The sequence below is a fragment of the Carettochelys insculpta genome, chromosome 6, assembly GCF_033958435.1.
Source record: "Carettochelys insculpta isolate YL-2023 chromosome 6, ASM3395843v1, whole genome shotgun sequence".
NCBI classification, from domain to species: Eukaryota; Metazoa; Chordata; order Testudines; family Carettochelyidae; genus Carettochelys; species Carettochelys insculpta.
In genome coordinates this window covers 19,072,809-19,095,168 of record NC_134142.1, presented here as the reverse complement: position 1 = coordinate 19,095,168, position 22,360 = coordinate 19,072,809, and the positions used below count along the sequence as shown (strand labels likewise).

General features: G+C 40.8%; 1 protein-coding gene across 4 annotated transcripts in view; it reads right to left on the bottom strand.

Moving 5' to 3' along the window:
- The window catches only part of AKT1 (AKT serine/threonine kinase 1), a 153,281-nt gene that overhangs the window by 71,852 nt on the left and 59,069 nt on the right, over positions 1-22,360 (bottom strand). For all 4 annotated transcript variants that reach the window (XM_074996393.1, XM_074996394.1, XM_074996391.1 and 1 more), the window contains exon 2: positions 17,656-17,815. In XM_074996393.1, the coding sequence (XP_074852494.1) occupies positions 17,656-17,701 (46 nt within the window). In that variant the 5' untranslated portion in view covers positions 17,702-17,815. The remainder of the gene's footprint in view (positions 1-17,655; positions 17,816-22,360) is intronic.

The window sequence follows — 22,360 nt, the reverse complement described above, 5'->3', positions numbered from 1 at the left end:
TATGATATCAAAAAAGTGCCAGATGGTCACAGCACACCTACGAGTTGTTCACATAATGCAGGTTAAGAAACAATGTTGTACATCACAGTCAGGGACATGTCTGCACTTCCAATACCACAGAGTCCCCGGCACAAGTCTCAGCACTTTCCACTAAGCTCAAGCATTGGGAACAGCAGACAGGCTTGCAGGCACAGGGAGTAATGTGCCAACCAGCGAGCCACACACAGCAGCAGAACAGCCTCTGCACCTACATCACCACTCCGGGCTCCAGTTTATCCAGACATAGAAGGGACAGGTTAGCTGATAAAAAGCCAACTCTCTTGCACTGAAACGGGCAACTTAGTGTCCCTAACCTTTAAACCCCACAGGTGCAGCGTCACTCGAACCCAGATCTTGGGATAAAGCACTGATGTATGGGATACCAGAAGCCACAGGAAGGCTGTTGTGACTCCTTGATCTTCAGGTACGCAATTATAGTGGATGTCAGAGTAGGGCCTCTGCTGCTCTAATTCAGCCACTGACACTAGATAAGAGACTATCCCTGCAGAAGATCACACACAGAGTAAGGTTCCTTCCATCACACTGCCTCCTGCCCACTCCTCGCTCCTGGAATCCCCTCTCCTTATGCCAGCTGGTAAGAAAAACAGCTGGTATTAGCAACAGCTCTCTTTTTTGACAGAGACCAGCCCCCTACACAGAAATGACCTACTGGCTATCTCTGGCCATTTTAGGACCACTTTGTGCCTCTACCTGTCGAGAGAATTAGCCTCATGTATTTAAAAGCAGGAGGAAACTATCTGTACCAGTGACCGGGCCCCTGCTATACCAAATTTAAAAACCTAATAAAGTCTCTATCCTTAATTACCCTTTGAACTTCTTCTCTTAAACATCCTTGTTTTCTGTTTATTACAACACACAGCACATAATACTAGTAATGGGGAAAACCTGCTGACAATAGAGGGAATGACTTTGTCGCCTTGGATGGGACAGCGAGCAGCATGGCTTCTACCATGATGAATACTGGGCAGCTGAGCACTTAGCCATATGACTGTGATCTGGAAATCAAACTGCCCTTCTCACACACGGATCAGACTCAGCCCTGTATGAGATTCTGGCAATAGTCTGAGTCCCTCCAAAGGTGGAAGACACTCCCAAACATTTTAGCACTTTAACTTCCAGCAATAGCCAAAAATCCAGAGGCACAGCAGAAATGAAAAAGTTAAAAATCAAAGGGGGAAATTAATCATTTTTTCAAACTCTCAGAAAATATTCAGGTCAAATCTGGGGAGACAGGCTGGTTGATCTGACCACTCATTTTATTCTTCTCAGTGGCAGTGTTTGGCTGGAAGTTATAAAGCCAGTCAAAACTATGTACACTCAAATATCCTGTGTATATAATGTGCAAACAAGCAGAAATGAATTTTGACTTCTCCCATGCTTATTCTGCCACATGAATCATGTGAGAAGCTGTACAGCATAGTATATGGTCAGAGATACATACAGACCCTGAACTGTGAATGCTTGTTTACAACCACACATCCTGTTGCGTATCATTCCACTTCTCTTTCTGTATACTATTTTAGAAGTCCCCAGCACAATGAAGTCTTGACATAATCACACCCAGTCTAGTCAAGCACTAAACAGATTTCTCTGCAACAAATCAGACAGTGCAGCTTCAGTCAAATGGCTTTCATCTACTGCCAATGATACAAGCCGTATTCTAACATCAGGGCTGAACATGCTATCCTCAGCACAGGTAGGAGAGGAAGTATCACGAACACTGACTCCTGAATGAACCTACTACCAAGCATTAACCAATCCAGTGACTTAAAAAACAAAACAAATCAAACACACACACACACTCTCTCTCTCTCTCTCCAGAAAAGATAATCAGATTTATTGTGTTCTAAACAAAGTCTCCCAGATCCTAATACATTCCTGGAGGGGGGTAATTTAACACTCTCCCCTTGTCATTTACTCAGGTATGATTTCCATGAATATGCCACAGGTTTCAGGACCACAAACGACCTCAAATTCAGTAACTTTGAACACATCAGTCACTGTGGGCCCAGCTGTACAGTTTCTGCTAACAAACTATTTAAACTTGCCCTATGTTTGAGAGAAGCTGACTTTCCAGAGTAGGCCTCATCCTCCTCAGCTAAGCTGAGTCTGTGACACACAATTCTAGACTCTTTTACAACATTACAATTGGGACACAAGAGTGAAACAACACTAATCTGCAAGAAAAGTCTGAACTGAAAGAAGTGAGGGTGTAAATGACTTCTGCACAGCTGGTTAATGATTAACACCTACCAGTCATATGGCAAAGATGTTATTTGGTGCAGGAAAATAGTCTCCTAAACGTTTGGTCATCAGGACAGCCTGGTTTGGACTTGAATTCTGCTCCCAGTTACTCTATGAAACCCTGACAAAGTCAGTTAGATTGCATCAGTTGTAACCAAGAGCAAAATATGGCCTCTCTGTCCTTTGGGAACACTCTTCACATCAGTATGCATTTACCTGGGTCCTTCCAGCCCTGTGATTCCTAGAGAAAATGCACACTCTTCCCCAGCCTGCTGATACATGCTATTCTGCCCTATCCTACATATAAAATTCCCCACAGCAGGGAAACCCACATAAGAAACCAACAGTAAGACACTATTTCTAAGGAATACCAAACATCACCTCAGAAAGGAATTCTTTCAGAGACATTCTGCACATGTAATCCCATTTAACTTGCAAACTTCAAGTATGTCTATACTGCAATAAAAGACCGACTTCAGAGTTATGCCTGGCCTAGGTTAGCTGACTCAGGCTCAGGAGGTTTGGACAGCAGGGCTAAAAACTGCAGTGTAGACGCCTGTGGTTCTGATCTCTGATCAGCCCCTCCCAAAACAGATTTTGTTTTGCGAGCTGGAGGAAGGAGAGAGGAGCGCTGGGGGCCAGCAAAAGTGATATAAAGACATGCTGAAGTTATGCATAAAAAAGCACAGCATCACCGTCGACACTTGGGAGAACCTTGCCCAAGACCGTCCCCACTGGGGAGTGGCAGTCCATGAGAGGGTGGCACACTTTGAGAGGTCCAGGTGCAGTGTAGAAGAGGAGAAGCAGAGAAACAGAAAAAAGAGTGTCAAAAACTGCCCTGCACCCCTCCAGAAGCCACCTACCAACACCTACCCCTTCTGTGATAAAACCTCCAGAATTGGGCTGATCAGCCATCAACAGGCTCATAAACAGGAGGGTGATATGAAGATGTCCTACTCGTTATCAAGCGACTGCCAAGAAGAAGAAACATTCAGGCTCAAACTAGGCCCAGGAGCTGAGACATATCCTCCTCTAGGAGTCTGAATGGCTACACTTCCATTTTTAGCTCTATAGCCCAAGCCCCGAGAGCCCAAGTCACCTGACTGGGCTCTGAGACAGAACAGGCCTGAAAACAAAGACTTCCAGGGAACAAATCTGCAGGACAAGATCCACAGTGTGCTTCTATTCAGCCATCAGTGTAATGTGAATGGCTGGTTTGGTTTGTGAAATGAATGTCTGCATTGTCTGCTAAAATAATGCCTTTCTAGCCTTATGTTTTTAATATTGGAAATTTATAATTGTGGAAGGAAGTTCTCCAGGAAGCAAAATTTACAAATTCTTACCATAATTCTGGAACAGTAAACTTTTCTAGTTTCACAAAGGCCTAGTCTTCAGCAGCTTTATTTTTTTTTCTTCAGAAGAACGAATATACATTTGGTGTCTATTAGCATATGGAATACACATATGAAATGCCAATGGATGCACAACCATATACCAAATATTTCACATCTTTTACAGTTATTTTTGCCTTTTCTTACTGTGAGGGATATCTAATGATATTTGGGAGCTGAACCTGTTTTCTGGCTCTCTCTGCCAGTTTTTTTTTCTTCTCCCCAAATCCCACACTCTGGCTGTGTCTACACTAGTTTTGTTGACAGCAGGCGCCTTCTGTCAACATAGCTCAGGGAACGTCTACACAAAAGCATTCTGTCGACAGAGTCTTGACAAAACTTGGCATTTGTCTTGATAATGTTATCCCTCAAAAGTTTGAGAGCTCTGTTGACAGAAGTGCAGTGTAGACACTTCTGTTGACTGAGAGGGCTTCTGGTTCACCCGGTAGCCCTGTCTGTAGAGCTTCTGGTCAGCCATTCTGTCAACAGGGGGCAGGGCATCTAGCTGCTCTCTGTCGACAGAGCAGACTTCTCTATTGATCTGCTTTTGTGTGCACATGTTCTCTGTCAACAGACATTACTGTCGACAAATGCTTCTAGTGTAGATGTAGCCTCCAATTCTAATTAGAAATTAAAAAGTGACAAAAGTCCAGCCTTTATGAGCAATGTCTGACAGCATACAAACAGGATTAAAGGATTCCAATAAGGGAATACATGTCACTTGTCACCTTTCATGGGATTATTTTAACTAGAGTAGAAATCCTTAGCAGTACCCATTTAACACGTAAAAGGCACCTTCTTACAATCTAAATGAAAACACTAAAACAATAAGTAAAACTCTCAACACTGTTGCATTATAAAGACAAACCAAACATTCTCCGAATCAGCACTTTTTTCTCCCATTAAGTTATAACGAACAACATACACTTCAAAAGAAAAACAATAAAAAAATCTAGCATGAGCTAAGTATACATAGCCATCTTGCAGTTTTCATAACCTCTCATAGCACTTGTGTTTTTGGAGTAATATTGATTAGCTAAAATAAAGCCAAATAGTGCATTTAAAAAAAAACAAAAAACAAACAAAAAAAAAAAAACCCCTGACTATGAAGTACTGTTATGAGAACAGGGGCAAGCTATGTAAGCCCTTCATATCTGTGGATTCTTTGCATTCATGATTATTGTAGCAAAGTAAAAGGCTTATATTCCCTACTAAGCAAACATTTACAATTAAATCCATTCTGCACAACACATTTGCATTTTGAGATAGAATAGTCAGTGGTTCAGCTGCTGTGATTTAGATGGATTGGTTCATTATTGCTGCAGTTCGTTTTCAGCTACACTGTATAACAAAGGGGTGCCAATGTAGTCTAGAATGGCTTTAAAACTCTAAGTATTCTTCCGTGATGATGTAATTTAACTATTTCCCTGCATCTTCCCCCCCCCCCGACACACCATACTCGTTTATCCTCCTTCTAAATCAAAGGTATCAAGATTTCACAGGCTAAACCTAACTGGAAACAATTAAAATAATTGTGCTAAGTAGGGGAAGGTTCAGGCAAGCCACTAGGAAGGGTATTACCAGGGAATCCCTGACTACCTTCCAAATATGAAAACAGTATTAGTTTCAGGCTTCTCAGTTAGAAAAAGTTATTGATTACACTATTCGGAGGAAATTACACACATTTATGCAAGCAAGGAGGCAACTTAACCTATACCAAGAGAGTACAGAGAACAAGGAAACAATCATTTCTGAAAAACAAGTTTACAAAAATTAGAGCCATGTGGGATAAACAATCAAAATCTCACAGCAAAGAGCTTTTCAAGTTAAGAAATAAACCATTAACCCACTTCCCTTAACCAATATAAATATGGTCCTCAGCAAGACAAAATCAAAGAGAACAGCAGCAAAACCAAGAAAACACTAGACACTGTTTGCTATTACAAACTCACTGGGGGATTATTTACTTGGCAACACAGGAAAATTAATCCAAGTTATCTAAAGGTGTGAATTTGAAGTGGATTTGTTAATCTGCATTAAGCCTATGTGTAAGTTTTTATTCAAAGTTCAAGTAGATTTAATTCACTTCCAAAGTAGGCCTGAATTTGGTTTATCTAAATTCTCTTCCAAAGTGAATTAAACTAAACCAAATTAACATCACTTTAATTCTTAATAAGCGTTCCACACTGAGATGTAACAAGGTTTAACTAGTCCACTCTAAATAAGCATTTGGATTAAGTTTTCCAGAATATTCCTGTGTAGGCAAGCTTTGAGTATAGCAGACCATCACTCACATCCAGAAATTAAAACTCAAACCCTAAAACTACTTCCCATTCCCGAAAGCATGCAACATTCTCACACACTAATTACTACCCATTAGACTAAGGCCTTCCCCCAAACTTAGGTAATTAGGGACCTGATCTACGCACAAACCTACACTGAAATAATAAAGATACAAATGAAAATGCATCTATTTTCTAGTATTTTGGCAGAAAAATTTTAATTCTAAAGTACGTGTCCACACCTATACTAGCAGGAAAAGAACTAGACCCACTCAGGATCACTCACTTCACTTGGTTTCACCACAATCTGATGTTTACTTAAATGAGATTTTTTTAAATAATATTTAGACCATTAATGCCATTATTTGTATTAGAATAGTGCCCACAGACTTCAACCAAGATCAGGGACTTACACGTAAGGGCACAGAGTATTTGAAGCACGCCCTGCCCTGAAGAGCTCACAATTTAAAACTTGACAAAGGAAGTAGCAGTATCCCCATTACACAGATGGGGAAACAGCTGCACTGGGGAGAACAGTAAGGCCTGAACCACACAGCATTTTTACAGCAATGTAAACATTTTGGGCAGAGGTATGATTTTCACTAAAATATAGTTACAGAACAGCTCCTAATGTGGACATTTATAGTAGTATAAAAACATCATAGTTTATTTCACTAAATTTCATGTAATCAACTATACCAACTAAAGCACTTTTATAGAGTTATAACCGTGCTTACACAACCAGGATGATATTGAGTTAATTGGTGTGACCTGTGCTTAAACAAGGCCTAAATGGCTTGCCAAAGGTCACACAGGAATTCTGTAGCAAAACCAGGAATAGAACCCAGATATTCTGAGTCCCCAGTCCAGTGCTTTAATGACAATATGATCCACTACATATAATTAAATATAAAGCAGGGCATGATGTTATAGATATTCCTGTTATCTAGTCAAATTCAACTGAAAGCTAATGAATCAGTATCAAACAGCGTAAACTCATCTTGCAAATGATTTGTTTGTGTTGAAGACTGTTATATGCAAAATACAGAATGAATCCCTTTAATCCAGCACACTCGCTTCTGGCCACATCCATGGTCCCCTATGATTTCAGTTAGCCACACCCATGACAAGTGGACATCTGGCTAAGTTTCATCAGCCCTGGTTCTCAGTGTTCTGTGCTGTTATTTAGCCCTAATTTACCCCTGAATGTCTTCTAAGAGCCTAGTAAGCACTGGAAGTATTTGTAATGCTGCTAGACAATATAGACCTCCTGTGGTTTGGAAAATTCTGTGGTTTGGCACCAGTCAGGTCCTGAGGGTCCCAGATTAGAGAGGTTCAACTTGTAATACCATTCACTCATGTTAGAGGCCTAATTTAGTTGGCTATTTTACTGGATAGTCTGATTAACATAAAAAATCAGCTTTGTGTAGGCTAGAATAATGATCTGAAAATAATAATACACATTTGGTTTTTTAGGCCTTTTTTATTAAATATCTAGATGCAATTTATCTAGGATTTGACTGATAAGATGGCTGTTTGGATCATAACTGAAAACTAGGTCAACCTGTTAACTCTCTTACACGATACGCCCAAGTTATTCTTTCACACTGTTAGCTTTTTAGAAATATAATCATGTTTGTCTTCAGTCCCCTTCACGGTAATGACCCCACTTAATTGAGAGACCAGCAATATTGCTAAACCTAAGCATTAAAAAACCATGATTCTGTCTTCATAAACCATGGGACTTAAAAACTAACACAAATTCAGTGTTTGTCTTTGTCTTCAACTTTTCAAATTTTTACATTTCACCAAAGTCATGCTTTCAAGCTTTCACTTACAACCACAAATGTTACAAACTTTCATTTAAAAAAAATTACCTGAAATTCTCATTTAATCGCATGACATTTCCTAGAGCTGGTACTTACAAATATCAAATATCACGAGAATCACAATGAAATCACGGGAGCTGACAACAACCCAGTAAACAGGTATGACTTCCATTCCACTAGAACAATGGTACCATAAACTTCAAGAGGGTCAGTCTTTTTGTAATTATGAGCTACAGCTTTACAGGCAATCATGGAACTCATGCCCAAGACAGAGCATGTTGCACACCAAGCTCAAGACCATCAAAAGAAAGGCAAAACTCACTTCCATGGCTTACATGTCCCTCTATGATCCTCACTATAACCACATACTAATAAAAAACCAAACAGCATTCTACACAATAGAAAGGAAGAGAGAGAGAGAAAGAGAGAGAGCCCTTGTGTTCGCTTCAATAAACTTTCAAACCATTCATACAATGTGCACTTATGGTCTTGGTGAAAAACAAATCCTGAACTTACAATGCACTCACTGCCTGCCACCCTCCCAAGTCCCATTGATTTTCCTTTCTTCCCATATAAAGGCTGCTGCATGATCCTTAAGACAACAATTGCATAGATCAGCAGTCTTGATTATCTGGCAACCCTAGGGAGTAGGGGTGGCCAGATAATCATATTTTCCAGATAGTCTGCTGGTGGCAGAGCAAATGCTAGTTATCTGAGAGTGCCGATTATCCAAAGGGCAGATAACATGGCTTTTACTGTACAGTAAGGTCTCAGAGTACGCAAACTCAGAGTACGCCACTCTGCTCTTACGCGTCTGACCCCCATTCCTATTGTAAACCCTGTAGCGCAATTTCCAGTTGTGCTTAACTTGCTACCCCGGCCCTGGCTCAAACCCACTGGCTCTGCATGACCCGGGCTCAGCCCTCCTTCCCAGCGCCACTCACCACCCGCACATAGCTCCCACTCACTCCCGACTCCTGCCTCTGGCTCTAGCTCACCACCCCTCAGGCGCAACTCCAACTCAACCTCCTTGGTTCCCGTTAAACACCCCCTGCCGGCTCATGGCCCACACGCGGCTCTGGCTCACCTGCCACCCCCATCCCCGGCTCACCACCCCGGTGCATGGCTCCCGTTCATCCCCATCCCCCGCCCCAGTTTGAACCCCCTGTGCAGCTCCAATTCAAACCCCTCGCATGCGGGCCCGTTTCCATGCTCCTGCCCCGGTTTAAATCCCCCGCGCGTGGCTCTGGTTCAACCCCCAGCCCCCCACGTGCAGCCCCAGTTCAACCTCTCTGCCGGCTCAACACCCACGCTGGGCTCTGGCTCCAGCTCAACCCCCAGCCGCGGCCCCGCTCACCGTCCATGGGCGGCTATAGCTCACCTGCTACCCCCACCTCTGGCTCTGGTTCACCTCTCGTGCATGGCTCGGGTTTGCCCTCCACTCCCCGCCCTGGTTTAAACTCCCATGAGCAGCTCCAATTCAACCCCCCCCCCCCCCCCACACACACACAGAGTTCACCCCCCGCCACCTCACCACCTGCACCTGGCTCTGACTCTTGCTCCGGTTCAACCTCTGGCCGCATCCTGGCTCACTGCCTGAGAAGGGCTCTGGCTCACCACCCCACACATAGCTCCAGCTTAACACCACCCCTCTCCCCACCTGCAGACCTAACCCATCCCAGCCTTATGCCCCCCACCACCTCCCATAGCCCCAACCCACTGCCAAGCGTAACCCTCCCCAACTGCCCCCCCACCCCAGGACTTACCTTTCCACAGCTTCCCCGGCTGCAGAACATGTGTTCTGCCAGGGAAAAAGCCAGACCCCAACTTGTGCGAAATCCGGGTTACGTGAGGGTGCATGGAACAGAACCCTCATGTACTCTGAGACGTAAAGCAGTCAAGTAGTACTTTAAAGACTCGTAAAATAGTTTATCAGGTGAGCTTTTGTGGGACAGACCCACTTCTTCAGACCAAGTGGGTCTGTCCCATGAAAGCTCACCTAATAAACTATTTTGCTAGTCTTTAAAGTGCTACTTGACTGCTTTTTGTTTTGGTACTCTGAGACCTTACTGTAATTCAAAATACCACCTCTAAACTCACCCAAAATTTTTAGAAAGGGAAATAATGGATTATTCTTGCCTCCTTTCAACCCTCAATGTATAACCATCCATCTGCTACAATCAGAGATGATCTAGTCTTCATTGAATAAACTGGGTCTAACAATTCTTTTTGAACTAATTGTTTTTTTTCATTATTGGCTCAGTTTAGTGGTGAGAGCATACACGATAAAGTCTAGTACATCTTTCCATAAAAAATTCTATAAATGAGTTCATGTTATTTCCTCCCCATTTAGTTGTGATGTATATTTCCCACAAATACAGACTCTCTCACATCTAATATGGTGTTATTGTTTCTCCATTCTTTTTCTTCCTCTTTCCTTGAACAGTTTCCTGGTTTTTGTTCCTTTTTAAAGACAAACATTGCACCTGTAGTCTAATGTGTTCAGTACCACTGGGGTGAAGGGAAGGGGAATCTATTTCAATGTATATTTTTAAAATAAATTATATCTTTATTAAAACTCTCTTTGCAACAAATGCTTATTAGTGGAAGATGATGGAAAAAATATGTATATGCTTGAACCTCCATACTTTTGTAGTCCCTGAACTGGGATGTGATTTGGACCCAGGCAGATGGAGAAGGAAGCAGCTCTGTGCACTGCTGCTCCGCCAGCTGGGGCAACATTAGCAAAGCAAAATGCATGTCTGGCAGCTTGTCCCCCACAAATCCCATGGCAGTGGGGGGCAGTACCCAGGAGCTGCAGTGCTCCTGGGAGTGGGGCATCAGGTAAGCACTCCACCCCCACTTGCTCATCATGCAGCAGTCCCCCCACCAAGACCCTACATCACAGGACCCTCTTTGTGCCTAAAAATTCTTCAACCCAGCATACCCAGTGTCCCAGGGCCAGAATAAAGAGGCTCAAGTGTACCTGCATGAAAAGCTCGCATATTAAGATTTGCTTCTTGAATGGAGCTTGGTCAATCAACTGCCCTAGTCATCTTTAAAGAGTTTTCCATAAAGAGAACTTTGTGGATTAAACAAATATCACCATATGGCGGCTACACTGCTCCACAGCTACCGGGTTCTTCTCCTTACATTCTCTTTATCCTGCTTTTAGACCATTCCCACTCGGTACTCTCTTGCTAAGCCCAGATGTGGTGATCTTTCGCTCAGTAAACAAATGGCTTATGTGGTTTTCCACTTTTTCTCCCAACTTTTTTTTTCTTTAAAATATATGTATATACCAAGGGATCATGAAAAACAAACAAAAATGATACAAGTTAGGGCTAGAACTATTATGGGCAGGGACTGTGAAACCTGCTTTACAAAGCATTACCAGCTCTCCTGAAGTCTGGCTCAAAATACTTCAATGCCTCATTGCTGCGTCTCAAATGCAAGCAAGGTGGCCTTTTTGTGATGTGATCTGACATTTAGGTTTGTGTCTTTTCCTCAGTAATTCATTCAGTTTCTGACAGTAGGCAAAATGTGAAGTTGCCAGAGGTGTAACGACAGAGTACTAATCTAGGGCATTGCATAGTAACATAAGAGATCAGCATGTCAGCATCTGATCTCTTCTTTGTATCATTTGATTGGCAAGTCACTGGAGTATCATGCTTACAAAGGGATTCCATGGCAAGTCATTTATAAATAAAGTAACAAGTATCTGGCCCACTTGAATATTTGGGGCAGGAGGAGTGAGACATTTTCATTTCTTCAAAATTCAAAACAGATGCCTTCACTTGTTTTTAATTAAAGTTATTCTTGAGAAACTAAAAGTTCTGAACCAAATAACTCATAACAAAATCTTTGTTAGAAATATATTTACCATTGAAAAAAAGTGTTTCGGAGGAATGCTTCTCACTAGCTCTACTCGTAGGGTAGCATTTTCATGCCATTCCTTCCTCCAAGCAATCAATCTCCCTTCAGGCAGCCTGACAGTTCAATGCTGAGGCCACCTGTGTTGTACTGGCTAACCATATGCATCTGTATCCTTTGCCACCAAAACACCTTCTCCGGTGCATTCCTGCTCCTCTTCAAACTCCACAAATAAGTCTATCAATTGAGATTTACTTTTTAAAGTAGTCTAGCTGACTAGCCATTATCAGCTCATGTTTCTCCAGATGTTTTGTGATCTCATCCTTCTTTAATGCCTCTCGCATCTTGCCTATCGCCAACATCTGATTTATTGGTTTATAACTTCCCTGAGTCCTCTCTACTTCCAGAGTACAATAAGAAAGATACAGAAACTGAGAGCTATAGCACAGAACTACCACCCCTCGTGTTGAAAAAGTGACCAACCTGCAAAGCTGAAGACTAACAGTGTTTACCAAAGGTCTTTTCTCTCCAATCTTCAACAGCAACTGATGTTCCCACAAGCTACAAATCTTCAGCTATATATTTTGTAATTTTCTTTAAAACAATGGAAACAGCAACTCCTTTCCCTTCATTACAAATCCCTCCCACTTCATTTCTTGTACAACACCCACATTGTTCCTTTCCTTATCACCCTGGTTTCTCCTCTGAAGCATCTGTATACTTTACAGCTTGTATCTCCTGATGTGTTTTAAGTTCTTTTGTATCAGGTGCCAGAGCTACTCTTTTGAAATATCATGAAAATCAGCAGATGCTTAAACTAATCTCAATCTTGAAAGTTCTGATTACACGGATCAGTGGGAAAAAATACTGAATTACACTGCAAGAACAAACCAAATAATAAAATAAAATAAATCCCAACAATAATAGGAGGGCCAAGTAGAGGGCAATGTTACAGAAGGAAAAAAAAAAACAAAGTTGGGGGAGGCAGTAACACAATAGCCTGTCAAACTAGCCAGTTTGAAGAAACAGTCATGTGACCCTGCTTCAACTGTTACTAATAGATGAACAGTTAAAATTATTGACTGGCTTACAGGGAAACAACACTGAAGTGTTTTAGGCTATATTACTCTGCTTCAGCCAAATGGAGTGCATGTCAACCCAATGGTTTAATTATGCATATCCTGCAGTCACCTTGTGGCTTGATTACAAAAAGACCTCACAAAATTGGCTACTCAATAGGGAGTGACAGTGCCTCCATGGCAGAGCAGAATCAAGACTTCAGCTTGCCACTGGAAGGCAAACTGCTACACTACCTTACAGATGACACAAGAAGCCAACTGTCACAAAAGAACTTCTGTTAATACCCGTCTGTTGGTCAGCCACAAGCACAATTGCTTAATTACAATCTACATGCCTAAACTACTTCTGCCATTTCCGTTGGCTAACATGTTCCACGCTCACTGGCCACACTGCTGCGCAGTGCTTGTATCCATGGTTTAAAAACACCACCACCACATTTGGTACCAGATGACAGCCAAAATAAAACTATCTGTGTAGTTTTGTAAATGTTACTGCTTTTGGATTCTCATGCGAACTGTGTCAACGACAAACAAGGAAATAAAAATTCTCATCTCCAGATACTATATACAAAAGACAATCTCTTTTCCAAAGAGTTTACAACACAAATAAGAGAGAAAGAGAAGATAGAACACACTGGGAAAGGCAGATAAAAAGGATGAAGAGTTGATATTAGGAGGATCCACTGGTGTAGACCGATGAATGGAGATGGGAAAAGGAAATCAAAGGACTCTGAGACTGGCATTTACCTCAGTCTACAGAAATTCCACACAAAAGGGCACCCATCCAGATCTCTAGGTACCATGGAAATACATTTAAAAAACACAGTATCTTTAAGTTCCAACATCTAAAACCATTGAGAGCAGATGATCTCCTCCCACATATCATTTAATCATTGGTCTTGGGACATACACAGCTTAATTCTCCATTATACCTTCCCACAAGGCAAAACCCCAGACACGAATGTCCCACCCTGCTAGCAATGTAACATTGTGCATGGTATGTGCCCACACATACAAACCCTTTAACAAAACAAAGTCTACATTTTTCCACTCCAAGTTTCTCACATGTGCATTAAGCAATTCTTCAATGAGAAGTCACGGTTTCTATCTTTTTCATATGCATAACTGATGAGCAAGCACTTGTTCCATCCTGATTAGGGTTACAGAACCATACGCTGCCCATTGAAAAAAATGGAGGAGGGGTTGTTCATTCATGAATCCTTATACAGCTGATTGGCTGAGGTTAGAAATGTCAAGGAGATGTCACTATGTTCTCTCTACAAACAAACATCTGAACTACTGGAAGTGGCACTTCCTTTAACAGACTGACTCATGGGGCTGCCAGGAACTATCAGTCATGCACGGAATAAGATGTTAAATTTAAGTTCTCCATTTGTATTTTTGACTTTGAAACAAAACAAAAACAAAAAGACAAGGAACCTACCCAAGAAAGTGATGCTATTTGTACTTCTACCAGGCCAAAACACCTGCTCTGGATGATAACGGCTTAGAGAGCACCTAACATCCAGAAGGGCTCCAACACACTTTGCAAGCTGATTTACACATACTCAAATCACTGCAACCACTGAAACACAACCACCCTGGAGTGAAATGAAGCAAATGTTTAACTGAACCCAGCCATGCTGTTGAACTACACAGGACAAGAACCGAAAGATACCTCATCCAATTGAAACTGTGGAGTGAATTTAAGGTAAGCAGAACATAATTACCCAAACTGGCATTTGGCCAGTCTCTGGGGTCAACACTAATTACACTCGTGAAGAGAATCACTGGATCTGTAAAGACCACAAGCAGCCAAGATTTTGGTTTTACTTGTTACCCAAAAGATAAACTGTACACATTTATTATATCTGTAATCCTCTCCTAGTACTGCGCTGCAGTAATTACTGTTTATGTATTCTTTCCCAAGATCACAGTGCCAGACGTGAGTTTTGGAAACATCCTCTGGCTGCTGCAGTTAGCCTTGCAGAACGAGCAAGTTAACGGAGCCTTTTTCAAGGGACAATCTATAACAAGTATTGTATATACGAAGTTGCTTTAAAAAAAAATGCCTTTGGTGAACCAGCCTCTTTTCCTCCATGCAAGAGGATTGAGTTTCAAGACCAATCTCATCACTGTTTCCAATGAAACTCAGAATATAGAGGAGCTAGCATATCTAGTCTCCAGAGAAGCAAAGGAGATACTGCACCACTTTCTAAACTCTCCCATTAACAGGTTAGTGAAGTAACCTATAGTTGTATTTCACCAATAAAGTAGAATGGAATAGATGGCAAAGTATTCCTCAGGAGGGGGCAAGGAAGAAGGGAAGGGCTGTGGGGAACAAGGATAAAGAGATTGGTCTTAGTTAGCTTAAAAACACTATGATGAATATGGAAACATAAAAAAAACTGAATTTCAAAATATCTACAGGATACACTACTATTTATCTCACACCTCCCTCCCCCCCAAAAAAAATTACAGCACACATGCTCAACAATTGGTCTTGTCACATCAAGTGACAGATTATAATCTTTGATGTTTGGAGGATTCATAGTGCCTCTAAAGGCATATAAAATCAATTTGAGAATCTTAAACTAAGACCCCCATCCCCAGCATATCGCAGAGTAAGAAGAACCGTTCAGGTTATCTTTTTATCATAGGAAGCACTGAAATTCCAATTTTCAATTTAAAGGTCACTGTCAACTCAAAATGTAATTTTTTTTTAAAAGAATAATTTTTGTTACTATATTTGCCCTTAAATCCTCCTTGAATAATGTTTGTGGATTTACAACCATGCTTTCCTATTAAAAGTGTTTCTCTGTATCCTGCTGTTGTTGAGAGAAATACCAACACAGAGGAAGTCTGAGAACAATAAAACTGTATAGACAGAGTGCTGCTAATGCACACACAAACATATGTAGGCAGAAATGTGTTAAACTCCAGACTATCCCTTTAACTGCAAAAGTTTTTAAAAATCATGAACTGGAAAAAGAAATAAGCAACTTTTTCTTTTCCTTGTTTTACCCAGTCAAAATGTCTCTCACAAACATATTGCACAATGTAATTTAAATTCTTCAGATCTATCCAGTGCTTTGAATTAAGATTTTATACATTTTTCTAAGATCTACAAAGGGGATATTTATGTTCATAAATGCTGCCGGAAACAAATCGGAATCAAAAACTGAATTAAATGTTAGAGTGCTTTCAAACAGCCCCGTCAAATTTTCCAGACCAAAAGTATCAGGTGAGAATTGAAAACTAAAGGGTATATATCTGATTACAGAAAAAGCAGTTTTCTTTTTATTTTCATGACATGGATTTTAATCAATTCTATTCTGGCAGAAGAAACTTTAACCTTTATCATGGTTAAGATATCTTCTTCCCCCGAAAATTATTTTGAACCTTTGCTACTTGAGGTTACATTACTGCGTTGGTGCAAACTGTCCAGAAAAACCCTGAGTCTGCAGAATGCTCAAGCTGGAGGATACAAAATCTGCTGTTGTCTACAACAAATGATGAGATTATAAAAAGCACCTAATGTTGTTCTCTCCTTTCCAGGAAGCAGTAGTAAACTAAGGAGAAAAAGGCAGGCCAAATATCTAACAGCACAACAATACTGCTCCTAAGAAAAAAAAAATTCACACAGTAAAATTTCATATAATCTTAGGGCACGTTAGACCTGAAAGCTGATCTTAGACACACAATTCCAGTTATGACAATTGTGCGGCTTGAATTGATGTACTGAAGACTGATTTATCAGGCTGTCCATATAGATGGAGGTGGATAGGAGAAACTCTCCCATGAACCTCCTTACTCCTCCTGAGAATGAAAAGTAACAGGGCCAACTGCCGAGCCCTGATGGTTCAATTTAGCTTTTCCCCACTAGGTGTAGTAAATCGAACCCTGGAAGATCAACCCTGACCAGATTCACGTACCCTTTACAAAGCACTGAAGGAATGGGGGAATGTCTAGTAATGCAATAGAAAAGAGAGACATGTAAATTACTTTGCCAGTTATGTTTCAGTTCTCTCTGCCCCACCTTTCCTTCAGAAGGATTTTCATGAAGATTTATTTTAGCAGTGTGAAAACAGAGTATTCACTAGCTCCTACAGTGGGATCATAGCACAGCTAATGATCATTGTATCCTTTGCTGGCCAAATGAAGATTCACCATAAGACAACTATCTTTTCTGGAAACACATGCTCACAGGTAACATCTGTAGCTGTTCTAGATATACATTTAAAACAATACCAGAGGAAAAATAAATTATCCCACCTTTGCAAATAGTCCAACTTTCAACTCTACTTGAAGTGGCCTCTTTTTTTCCTATTAGCATATGTTTAAAACCAAATAGTAAGGAGAATTTTCTAAGAAAAATATACTACATGCATTTCACTGAAAGTCATACGTCTTTCTTATGTATACAATAAACTCGTTCAAATCCAGCATTCTATCATCTGGAACTCTTAAATAACCGTCATTTTTTACTATAAGTAAACTTTAGTCACATTTTCATAAGTACATTATAGTGGAAATAAATACAAATAAATACAGCAAATATTTACTGTAAGTTTACAGTGTACACTAGCACTGTTAAAAAACACTCTGAATACAATTTTGTTCCTATCTTAATATCTAATCTTGTTCTTCTTGAGTGTTATGCACTGCTAGGTATACCTCTCCATTATTCAAAATATTTGAATATCCGGCAACCTTCAGTTCCCAGAGTGCTGGGTATGAAAGAGATTACTGTATTTACCACTAGGAAGGGTTAGATTTCAAGAGAAAAATAACAAAAGGCATTAAAAGATATGCTGTTAAAGATGAGACCAAACTTATTTGCTGGATGACCCAAAGGGACAAGGGGTTTTTTAAGTGGAAAGGAAAAGGCTCTTACCTCGTTTGTGAAGCCATCCTTCCTTCACTATTGCTACTTCATTCATAATGGCAGGAATGTTTCTTGAAAAAAGAATTTATACCAAAAGATCACCCCGTTGTTATTTCTGGATTCCAGCAGAAGGGCCACAAAAAGGGGGTGTCTTCTCTTTCAGCTAGTTCTAGAAAGATTAAAAAAAAAAAACCACTGTCGCATTTTGCATACGTTCAGGAAGGAATACAACAGGGGGTAGCTTACATAGCTGTTCTGATTACAAAGTATACATTAGGGATTTATTCTTTAGAAGTATTTTTATTTGGGGAAAAAGAGGTGGCAGAAGTGTATGTTTGAGGAATTTCTGTTCCCTGCATGACTGTTGCTGTGGCCATGCTCTACGTCATACAAACCCTACGCAGAGATAATTGCCAGTCTTCACCCTGATCACTTCCATCTCCACACCAATGAAAATGACTCCCCAGAAGTAATTTTTTCTGAGATTTTATCCAATCTAGTTTTAATATCACCCAGCAATGAGGCTTCCACCCCTTCCTTTGGGAGATATCTCCAGCATCTCAATGTCAAGAAGATCCTACAATTCCACTTGTTTTCCCTATTAATTTCACCCTATTACTCTCAGTTCCACCCCCCCTTGACCTCTCTGAGTAATTCAACTCCTATCTTAACTAAGCATACAGTATGTTGGGTAAGATCATCTAACTTTCCTTCTGTCATGTATCAGCCCCTTCATCTTATTGCTCAAGGTCTCTGCTTATGCAGCCCCAAACTGCATTCCTTGGTCCTCCTTGCTATTATATTTCTCTTTTTGCTTTCCACAATCATCTGTGAATCTGTTTTCCAGGTTTCTCTCCCTCATTGAAAATCATTGCTTCCCATTTCTTTGCATTATCTTCCAAACCAAATCCAATTTGTTAGATATTTTCTGCCCACATTGCCAATTTCTTCGTTTTTTTCCCCCTTTTTCATAAATTTCTCAGTACTCAGTAACAATCTAAACTTTATCTAGCACAATGTCACAGGGAGTATCCTTAAAATGCAACTTATTCCAAATTCCTGACAATGTGAAACCAGAGCCACCCCACTAGACACCTCCATCTGCCACTCAACTCATTACACTGGCATTTATCACTGCCTCACTCCTCTCCTGTAAGCAGCACATCTTTATGCCTATTCAGTCTATGACATCTCTACTTAGTCTGGCAATAGACATACCAATCACGATGGGGATAGTAGTGCATTAGGAACTGAACTAAGGTCAACTAATTTCATGTTATCCATTAGGACGATCACTGATGGTAACAATCTACAGTCCTTACAAACATGGGCTAGGACTAAACATCTGATAGAGATGGGAGGTTCGATATTTTGTTGCAGTGCTCTGAGGTGCCAGAGCTCCTGTCTAATGAAGCGAAACCTGTGTTACATCAATCACTGTAACCTGTGCAGCTTTAAGTGGGATGACTTGTGAGAGAGAAAGGAGAGCAGGTCCTTATTCTCTGAACTTTCATCGGTTATCGCAAATAAATTCACTGTTCTTCCCAGGTAGTAAACAGGTAATTTTTCACTTTTTATAATTATCAACTCTAAGATACAAATCTGAGCTATGTCTATGATAGGAAAAATACAAAAATCTGACATGGGAATACAGATACGAAGGAATTTTTCAACCTCATCGGTAAGTATAGGAAATTTGTGTCTTATTAAAATGGAAGTAAGTTTCAGCAAGAAGTTATCTTAAGGCAAGCATCTTTTGACATGTAATTAAGGTAAGACTGGACAAATACGATGTGGTGTTACTCCTGCACATGCCTAGATGTCAATTGGAGAACAGAGCTCATTTAAAACCTTTTCTCAAATGCTGAGCTATCTGTAAAGTGTTGAATAAAACCTCCGATTATCACAGCTAAAGCCTGAAAATGGAATTGCTGTGTGAAAGTTAACACACATTACTTATTGTTATAACACTACGCCTACAACAGATAAGGGTACAGTACATGGTATCCACACCCTGAATTTAAGACAATGGAAGTAAGCAGCCAACAACCCCTTTTCTACGGTCACTTGATGAAAGAGGAGGTCAAAAGCAAAATAAATAATTAGCAGGAAAGATAATCCCCTGACTAGAAGAAATAAAAAATAATGATGATAAAAGTTTCTGGAAAGTAAAGCTGGGTTACACTACATCTATCAGGGTTCAGAAACCTGCATATTTGCATTCCACCCTCTCATTTATTATGAGCTGGAGTGTCAGCTGACAATTTGCCCAGGTTAAGCTGCAGCATCTTATTCCACTACCCCTCAAACAACTCAGGAGGGAGACAGTGATTTGGGAGTCATTTTGCCTCCTGTTCCAGGGAAGGAGTGGCAATATGAATTTGGTACCACATGCCTTCCTTGATATGCTGGTTAAAATATACTGCCAGGCAGGGTGTTTTTTTTTTTCTCCCTCACAACCTCTTGGAGGGAGCGGGGGGATATACATGCTACTACTCTGCAGTCACAACTGCAGCCTAAGGAAGGCAGCAGACCCCAGCGACAGTGCCCTGTTCTTAGTGAAAGCACTGGAAAGGTAAATGTATCAAATCAGGCTTTCACTTTAACAACAGCTCTTGTTCCCTTCCCTTTTAGCTAGAGAAGTTTTGGAAAGAAAAAGAAAAAACACCTTAGATGGCAGTCTCTTAGATGTTATCAAAGATGGCAGCAACTACATTTGGGTAAAAGGAGAAATTAGTTCAGATGAACTGAAGCTGGTGCTGCTGGTGCTGCTGTTAAAGTCAAACTGTTCCCCCACCCCTTTTATTCATCCTTATAGTGGGTTTGCCACGGTGCTCAGCAGGCTGAGGCCTCTGTGTATCAAACCCTGAACCTTGTTTAATATTGGATAGTGACTGGGTTCTGTCAACACTTTGGTCCATTTATTCCAGCCTCGCCCTTTTCTCTCTGCCCTCACTTATGTGTTGGAGGTCCCGAAACTCCACCATCATTTCTGTAAGAACCACCACCAATTCCATTGCTTTCAAGGGGCTCTACAACCATGGCAGGCAGAAGCTGACCCACAACCATAGAATGCTAATGACTAATTTTCAAGAAAGCAGAAAATTAAACAATTTTATATAGCACAGCTCAATTGTGAAAATCCTGTTGTGTGCCATCAATTATGTCTGATTATTGATGTTCTCCATTAACCTAGAAGATGCTCCCCTTAATCCACCACCATGTCAAAACAGGTATTTTATCGTTATACATGGAGCTTATGGTAAGTCTTGGAAAACCTTTTCCAGATATGACAAGCCATAGTAAAATCACAAATTGAGATAAAAAGAAAACTACAAAACAGATCTCATTTTCTGTGACCATGAACTTAATCCAGACTTCCAAACTACAGTTTGCAATGCTTGCTACTCTCATACCTTTAATGATCTAGGAACCAGGAGACAAAGTGATAACTCTGATCAAAGTGTGGGGTGGGAGGGCTATGCCAAGCTTAGCTCTCTTCTCTTTGGTTCTGGTTGTAAGGTGAACAAACTCAAAGCAGGGCATAACTCAGGGTTACTGCCAACGGGGGACTCCCAAACCTTGCATTTTTATTATGCCCTCAAGTGAGACACAAGCCAATTTATAGTCAATAAAATTCTTGTGTAAGTTTTAAATTACACAATCATATAGCATCAGGAGATTGTAAATAGAATCTGAGGAAACACATTTATACACAAATGTTGTGTTTTGTCATTTGTAAAGATAAGTCAAGTCACAGATCCATTTAATTTTCAACAAGCTTACTTCTAGCAAGTATAATTAGCTTTCAAGTAAAAGCTAGAACTATAGGTACTACATACTAAACCAGGGCACTTCTTTCAGTTAATGACTGCAAACTTTCAAGAATTTGCACACAATATTTGCTAAACAATGAACCTATTCATGAAGTAAAAGGTAATGGTGAAGTCTTTAAATCCACAAATACTATTGCCTTATGGTAAACATCCTGACTGCCCCATATGAAATTAACAGTTACAAAAAGTATTCTAGTAACCACACATTTTCACTTGCAAACAAATTTCTAGAATACTTATTCCAACCACTCCCCTGAAAAACGGCATTTTACATTCCTGTTTTGATGTGAAGACAAAAAAACCAAATCAGATATTTGCTTCTTAGGTATGGGGAAGGAAAAGTAAACACAGTTAACACTTCACCTCAGCAACAAAATAAATGTTAACAAGGCTGCAACCAATGGCACCATATCAAAACTTTCAATGCATCTCCATATTGCTTATGATAAACAAGTCCAAAATACACAGGCTGGATGAGGGAAACACCCACATACACACACAGAGTAGTTTTTTTTTTTTTCAATGAAGTTGAAGCGAGGTGAAGGTGCTGGAAATCGCCAAGGACCAATTCAGCCACTACAGGAGCGGGAGGGAGGAACCACCTTGGTGCTACTGCTTCCATGCTCCCCTCAACTGCGGCCTAACTTTTGGGGAGTCTGATAAGTTACGAGCCATCGACAGACTGGAAAAACGGTGCAGTAGAGGCGGGCACGCCTCAAGGTTTGTGCCGACCAAAGGGCTCCAGCTGCCAAGGGCTCCAGCGAGCCAAGCTCGCAGCCAGAGCCAGCCCAGCTTCCCCCATGCCTTTGGGGGGCAGGCAGGAGATCCCAGGCTCCATCCAGCAGGGCCCAGCCCGGCCCAGCCCTCCTTCCTCTAGC